This window comes from Manis javanica, chromosome 4 (assembly GCF_040802235.1).
Source record: "Manis javanica isolate MJ-LG chromosome 4, MJ_LKY, whole genome shotgun sequence".
Taxonomy (NCBI): domain Eukaryota; kingdom Metazoa; phylum Chordata; class Mammalia; order Pholidota; family Manidae; genus Manis; species Manis javanica.
The window spans coordinates 17,488,449-17,496,332 of record NC_133159.1 but is presented as its reverse complement, the minus strand read 5'-3'; the positions used below and the strand labels follow the sequence as shown (position 1 = coordinate 17,496,332).

Below are 7,884 nucleotides of genomic sequence, written 5' to 3'. Positions count from 1 at the left end.
TGGGCAAGTCAGCTAACCTCTCTGAGTTTCAACCAATATGAGGATTGAGAAAGATAATAAATGAGAGATGCCTGGCTCATTGTTGGCACTCGGCAAAAGGATCCTTTATAAGCTTGATGATACTAGGGTGGCTGTAATGATTAAAGTCGAGAATAGCTTTGGCCAGTAAGAGGCCCTCTCTGAGCTACAGGCACTGCTCTCCTTTCTGGGCCCCCTACATTTCCAGCTCACTGTAGAGTTCTGGCCAGTTGGGGGTGGGGGAGCCTTTTCCTCTCTGGCAGGGTCAGCTCTATCCCCAGGCAGGATCTCTCCCCTCTCAACCTCAATACCTACCCTCACAGTCTTTGAACTGCTGCTGGGACCTAAGCCAACACAAGACAGTATCTGGGCAGGGTGAACGTTGCTTTTCAAGGCCTCTTTTTGCCTTCATCTTTCTAAAGCCTTTCCTGAACCATTGAATGGAGTCCAGATCCAACTGTCAGCATCTGTCTGTAGTGAAGAGCATTATGCCTGGGACTCAGAGATACATCAGCACAACTTGTATTTGAGTTTTAAATCCCCTTGTAAGTGGTCTCCCAAAAGTGATCGCTGAGGTGAAACATAATTCAGTACATCTGTACTAAGTGCCCTCTTGGTGCCAGGCACTGAGGCCAGGGAGACAAATATGACTAGACTGCAAAGCTTAATGCTCCATATGGTGGGGGAGTGTTCAATAAAATTGTGAATGAAAGTGCTTTGGGAATAGTTAAGCCTCTGCAATATATTCTTTCCCTTTAAATATTTGTTAAGTCAAACTTAAACTCCCACAAAACCTACTGATGCTTTCCAAATTCTAGAAGTTCCAAACTTTTCCCTTAACAGAGAAATTAGGTTGTCCCTGTCTGTCCTCAGTAGCCATCCTCAATACTAGGGTGAGGGAACTAGTCCTTGCATGTCTGGACACTGTGTGTAGTTTGAATGTCTGTTTCAGTCCTTTTATGTATCAATATTTGAGTCACAGGCCTGGGTTCAAATCTTGATTATTGGAGTTTTCTCCTTGCCAGCTATACAGACAAATCTCTGAACTTGAGTATCTTTATTATAATAATACCTATCCCAAAAGGCTCTAGAGCAGATTATACAATATAGAATTTATACAGCATGCTACACAGGATAGGTTCTCAGAAAATAAACTCCCTGCTACTCTATGGGTACCTACCCCTCTACCCCAGATGCCAAGCCAGCCCCTGGACATCCTATGATCACTGCCCACCTGCTGAAGTAAGGGGTTAGTTAACTTCCTCATGGTATGACTGGACCAAGCTCAGGTGGATTTGGGTTGGAAGAAGGAGAGAGAGCAGAAGCTCAATTCCAAGCTGACTCCTAAAAACAGGAGTAGTCACCTTCACTTGGCTTAAGAATAAATATCCCTTCCTTAAGGCAGGGTGATGAAGTTGGGGGTTTTCAATTTCTAAGAAATTTCCAATGCTTTCTGAATCTCTCTGCTTAGAAAACAAAGGTGTTCCCTTAATGTCCCTAATACCTTAGTGTCAGTTTTCCTACCTAATGCGTCCCTCCTTGCTTTTCTCTATCAGGTAGGATAAAACCCTCCCAAGATAAAACCAACCTGTCTTCCCAGGAGGTCCCTTGAAGAGGCAGAAGGAAAAGCATAGGCACAGAGGTGACAAGCTTTGAGACAGGCAGACATGGGTACAAATCTTGGATCTGCCGCTTATTAGCTATGTGATTTTGGGTGGGCATACACATTAACCTTTCTGAGCCTCAATTTTTTGCCCATGAAATGGGTCAATGAGATATGTGTGAGAGGGCAAACAGGACTTGGCAAAGAATTAAAATTAAATGAGAGATGATAATAATGATGGCACCAGTACTGAACTGTAGAGACCATCTTAGAAGCTCTTGAAATCCTCACCCATGGTAAATCTCATGCTGTAGATCTCAATGCTCCCCACACTTTCCTTCACAGTATTACCCACATTCCTGAGAACTGTCTCAGCAGGAACCATTAAACTCACCTGGCACCACCTACCCCACTCACCAGGGGCTAAATCACATCATAGCACATAAAAATAATTGGTTCCCACAGCACTTTCCACCCCTCCCTTCTATTTGATCCTCCCAGCTGGGAGGTAGGTGGATATTATTTTCCTTCCCATTTTACAGAGGAGACTACTGATGCAGTGAGGGTAGTCCATTCAGGGCTTTGAGTCTGGTCTTGATTCTGAATTCTCTGTGCTTCCATTGTATCACATGAGCTTCAAAGAGTACTTTGAGCGCTAGCCTCTCTGAAGGGAGAAGGGATATGTTCTATGTGTGTGGCCAGAAGGTCCTCAGCACACCTTTACGGGTACTTTGTGAGCAAACAGGTACATATTAGGAAACGCAGCATCAGACCACCCTAATGCTAAGTAGAGTTAGGGGGAAGCATGGACTCAGAGCCAAGTGAGGGGGAGGTCTGGGTCCTGGCTACAGGTCTGCAGTTGACATCCCAAATAACCTTGGGCAACTTTCTGATGTTCCCTTGATTCCCACTTTACAGCATAAATGGGAAAAAAAAATAGGTAGGTAGATAGAAGCTCAATTTAGACAAAAAGACATCTGCAATTCTCATTATCATTACTTTGGCTTTGAAATCAACAGCTCAGAGACCCCCCACCACTTAAAAAATTTTTTAAGACAAAACAGTAAACTTAATAGTTCTGCCAACTCTTCAAAAAGTCAGAGAGCACAGCACTGACATTTTTTTCTTTCTCTTTTCTCTCTTTTTTTTTTAATTTTGGCAAAGACAGATTCAGTTCCTGGAAATGCTTACAAAATGATTCCTGACACTGGGAGGAGATAGTTAAAAAAAGGAATAAAACGAAGAAAAACTATATACACATACAGACTAAAGAAAGAAGGTGGAAAGAAAGAATAAACAAAAGAAAGAACTAAAGTTGGGGGGAGATTTTAAAGGGCCCCAATTCAAGGAACGTTATCAAGTTCTCAGCATCTGCAATTCACAAGCCGCTCGCGGTTCGGGGCGGTGCAGACCCCGCCCCTTTCTCGGGTGTCGGGCGCTCATTGGTGGGGGCAGCAGCGGCCAACCGGTGACTGCCCGAGGAAAGGTTGCCTGGGACACGCATCCCTGTGTGAACGCATGACGTCCCACCCTGGCGCCAGGCTGTCTGGGGCTGAGTCTTAGATCAACACAGCTGTGGGACCGGGACCCACAGCTGGGCAAAGGAGCGGATTCCTCAACAAAAAATAGGATTGTGAGAAAAGTTCTGAAACAAAAACAGCGCAGACAAAAGCCTTAATGACATCCTTTCATAAAAATAAAAAATGCAAGAGGGGGGAAAAAGCTGGTAAAAGGAGCAGAACTGGGAACAGAAAGTTCAGAGGCATTTGGAATAAGAGGCTGAGGCCCCGCCACCGCTAAACAAGTTGCAGAGGCCTGAGCTTGCCCTCCAGCCCGCTGTTGGGAAAAGAAGCCTCTTGGGTTCAGATTTTATTCGGTGTTTCCAACCATAACCTGCTTTTTACAGAATTAGAATCTTACATTAGAGAGGATCCTTAGAAGTCATTTGCTCCCCACACCCCTCCGCCAACGCTTTTACAGAAGATGCGGCCTAGGAAGGAAGGAAATTCGTCCGAGGCCACATACCAAGTGATTGGCATGACCAAGAGAATTCAGATTGCTAATCCCTCTGCATCCTTCTGCATTCTGTCACACAGCCTATGGGCATTTCAGCCTGTAAGCATCTTGGGAAATACGAAATGTGAAGGTGTTTGCAAACAGCTTTCCAAGCCTGAGGCATCAGTGGTAGTAATAGAGAAGGGAAAAGGAAAGAGGGAGAACCTGTGTGGACCTGTGGAGAGCACCTACCACACACCTGGCCCCTTGCTGGGTCCCCAGGCACCAAGGAGGCCAACAGATCTGATGGAGTGAACATGTCCAGTGCCTTTCACAGAGAGGCAGGCAATAATAGTTTAATGAATTAATTAGATCTAATCAGCTCCATTTTATAAACTGGGAAATTGAGGCACAGAGAATTGACTTACTCTAAGTTCACATCATTAGTATAAGAAAAGACTTGATCATAAATCTCACTGGCTCTGAAGGCCATGACATTTTCAGAATCTCCTGGGCTTGATTATTTTGCACAAACCACAGAAGCTGCATGATATAAAAGGAAAGAGTTTTCTATTTGGTTATTCAGGGGTCCACATAGCCACCATTTTCCTTTCCCATGATTTGGCACACATTTCACTTGACATGTAGCAAATACAGAATCTCTGTGCACTCACCAGTTATTTTCCTCTTCTTATACTAAAGAGGCTATCTTTGAACACATTAATATTCCAAGAAGGAATCTTTCAAAGACCTCTTTCTTGGGACATAGATCCCTGTGGCAGGATAGCAAAGAACATGGCTTCATGACTAGTTCTGCCATTATGTGCCATTATGTTTTATAGCCTCTCTCTGGGCCCTTTACCTGCCTGTCTGAATTTCATGAAGCCTTAGACTTCCAGAGTTGGAAAAATTTTAAATAACACTTAGCACCATCTCCCCATTTTATTCACAAGGCAACTAAGGCCAGGGCAACTGGGCTTGTTCAAGAACACATGACAAATTATTGGCAGGGCTGGGATGTTGATTCCCAGTTCAGTGTCCTTTTCACTATGACTATTTTGAGTCTTCTTGCTCTGAGTTCCCATTGTCCTGTTAATCAGTGCCACATACTATAGAACTCTTAATTGTTTCCTGTGTTAATCTTGTCTCCCCAAATTGTGAGCTTCTTGAGAGCAGGAGCCACTGTTTTATGTGAGGTGATTCCATAAATATTTAACAACTGATTGATTAAGGAACCAACCATTGAAGATCCCACCTGGTCAGATCCAAGATGGAAACAAGCATTTTGAGACTTCAAATTCCCAAAAGTCCTGGGAAGTGGCATGAAGAAAAGCAAAGAATATTGAGTGCAATGTCCTGCTGCAATACAGGACTCAGCTTGCCTATCCTCTGATCTCTTTCCTGGGCTCTCAGATAGAGCTGGAACTATTTCAGCAAGGCTAAGAATAATCAAATCCAGGTGACCTGCCCTTCCATAGCAGAAAGGGACAGACAATAGAGTGATGAAACTACCAAACTATTGTTTTCTGCATAGAGATGTCAGAGAGTTGGGGGGAAAGGGAAAGCAAGAGTTAGATTTTCTGACCCAAAGGGGAAGGGGGTGGGAAGGCTCCTAGAAAGGCTTATATAGAAATCATCTCTTCTGTCCCCTTATATTTAAAACTCTGTGCAAAAGTCTTCACTTCCAAAACACAACTGGGTATATATTTGGCTCCTTGTGGAGTGCATGGAGCCAGAGGGTGAGAGCTCTTTTCCTGCCCCATGCAAAAAGCACAGATTCAGGCTGCTTGCTTCTTTTTTTTCCTTTTCCCCTGTTGCTCAAATAAATAGTGTTCTTTCCCCAAACCCCCTTCCCCTCCTCCTTCTGCAATCTCAGCGCCTAGCCCAAATCTGTTTTCTTCATTGTAACCTCAGCTTCACCGCAATTAATTTTTTTCCCCTCTGGTCACAAGATAATTCCTGACGCCAGTGAGTCTGGAGGTCAGACGAACAGCAAATTGGGGAACAAGGCGGCACTAATTCCTTACAAGTTTCCCTTGAAAAATCCTTTGCTTAAAAAAAAAAGCTTCTTTGCTGTTCAGGGATTTATGACCTCGGAAGAACTATGGGTTCGAACTTGTGTTGGGCTGTGGGTGGACTGGCAGGCGGTAGGGGCGCTCAAAGATCTGGGGCGCTGCCAGGAAAAGGCAAATTCTTAAAGTTAATGGTTTTAAGTGATTTTTAAAATCCTTGTTGGCAAAGAGTCCCACCTCTCCCCAGTATCAGCGGCTTCCTCATTCTTTGAATCCGCGACTCCGCGGTATTCGGCGTCAGACCAGCCGGAGGAAGCCTGTTTGCAATTTAACCGGCTTGGGAACGCCCAGTGTTCGCGGAGGCGGGGCCGAGGGGCGCTATTTTGCATAAAGGGGCGTGCCCTCGAGGCAGGCTCTATAAGTGCAGACAGCGGCAAGCGTTCGCGTATTACAAGCTGCGCTAGGGGTCTTTTAGTTTCTGCTGTTCAGCACCTCCAACCTCATTCTTCAATATGAAGGCGCTGAGCCCAGTTCGCGGGTGCTACGAAGCGGTGTGCTGCCTATCGGAACGCAGCCTGGCCATAGCGCGAGGCCGTAGCAAGGGCCCCGCAGCTGAGGAGCCTCTGAGCCTGCTCGACGACATGAACCACTGCTACTCGCGTCTGCGGGAGCTGGTACCCGGAGTCCCGCGAGGCACTCAGCTTAGCCAGGTGGAAATCCTGCAACGCGTCATCGACTACATCCTTGACCTGCAGGTGGTCCTGGCTGAGCCTGCCCCTGGACCCCCAGACGGCCCGCATCTTCCCATCCAGGTGCGCGTGGGCGTGCGCGTGAGGCGGGACGGGACCAAAGCTCCAGCGCTGGGACACTTCTGGAGCCCTAGAACTCCCAAGGACCAGGAGTAACTGTCCCTTTTCCTTCTCTCTCAGACAGCTGAGCTCGCTCCGGAACTTGTGCTCTCCAACGACAAGAGGAGCTTCTGCCACTGACCTGGCCGCCCTGGCGCCTCCAGGTGAGTATCCCTACCTTCTCGGGGAATGTGGCGGCGGGAGGGTGAAGGGAGGCTTTGCTTAACGGCAAATAGGCCTTTAAAGGGATTACAGCCCTCTCGATTTAGAAAAGCCAAAGCCAGAGAGGGGCAAGTGACTTGCCCATGGTTACATCAAATGAATGACAGAGCCAATTCCCATCCATTGTACAACCTAATCCTTAAACGCATGTTTCCCCTGTTTTCCCCCAGTGGCTAATGACCTGAGAAAGAAGGCGCAGGTCCGATTCTGTTTGTAGTTTAAAGTAAACGGAATTGTGTCTTTCTCGGCTCCCTCCGAGTTAATGTCAATTCCAAGAGGGCGGAGTCCTGCAAGCTCCGCCTTTGCGCCTTTGGCGCCAATTGGGTGGGGGCCCCGTGGGGCGCGGAGTTATCAGCTGGAGGTACAGACCAAGTTTCCTCCCTGGCGCCGGCCAGTCTGCGAATGGCCCCCGCCTGGGCGCGCTTGGCGGGAACTGATGGCCCCCTGGTCTTCTTTCCTCCCCCTCCCAGAACGCAGGTGCTGGCGCCGGTTCCGTGTGGGACCCCGGGACCTTCTATGGCCGGAAGCCCGAGGGCATGGATGGGCCCCAACCTCGCCCTGCCCACTTGACTTCCCCAAACCCTTGCCTCGAGGCTGGACCTGGCGCCCGGGAGCGAAGGACTGTGAACTTGGGTGGCCTAAAGAGCTGGGCACCAGCTGGGCCATGTCACCCAGCTCCCACACAACCCCCAAGTTTTAAAGACTGCCTTTCGGTGTGTGGAGGTGTTGGGGATGTGTCTGTTCTCCTAACTGCCAAGGCAGCGGTAGAGCTGGTCTTCTGGTCTCCTTGGAGAAAGGCTCTTGTTGCCCTGATTATGAACTCTATAATAGAGTATACAGCTTTTGTACCTTTTTGCAGGAAGGTGACTTTCTGTAACCATGTGATGTATATTAAACTTTTTATAAAAGTTAACATTTCGCATAATAAACGGTTTTTAAACACTTGTGAATAGAATGATTCCTCAAGTACTGACACTTTCTCACAAGGCTGGATGTAAGAGAAATAAAATGTTCTTGGAGCTTGGGAAAAGCAAACTCGCTTATTCCTCTGAAAGGGAGATGGGAAAATGCCCAGCTAAGACGAGTGGAGAGCAGGGTAGAAAAGGCCCATGATGGGAACCCCATATTCCCTGAGGTTTGGGTGCAGTGAAGATCCTGGCCCTGTCCCCTCATTTCACAGATGAGG

At 47.1% G+C, this 7,884-nt stretch overlaps 1 protein-coding gene across 1 annotated transcript; it reads left to right on the top strand.

The window, feature by feature from the left end:
• The first annotated feature begins 6,063 nt into the window (after window positions 1-6,063).
• ID3 (inhibitor of DNA binding 3) lies at window positions 6,064-7,640 on the top strand. Its single transcript, XM_017646438.3, has 3 exons — window positions 6,064-6,440; window positions 6,558-6,640; window positions 7,169-7,640. Exons 1-2 carry the CDS (start codon window positions 6,141-6,143, stop codon window positions 6,615-6,617), a joined length of 360 nt encoding a protein of 119 aa, XP_017501927.1. The 5' UTR covers window positions 6,064-6,140; the 3' UTR covers window positions 6,618-6,640; window positions 7,169-7,640.
• Window positions 7,641-7,884: the final 244 nt, after the last annotated feature.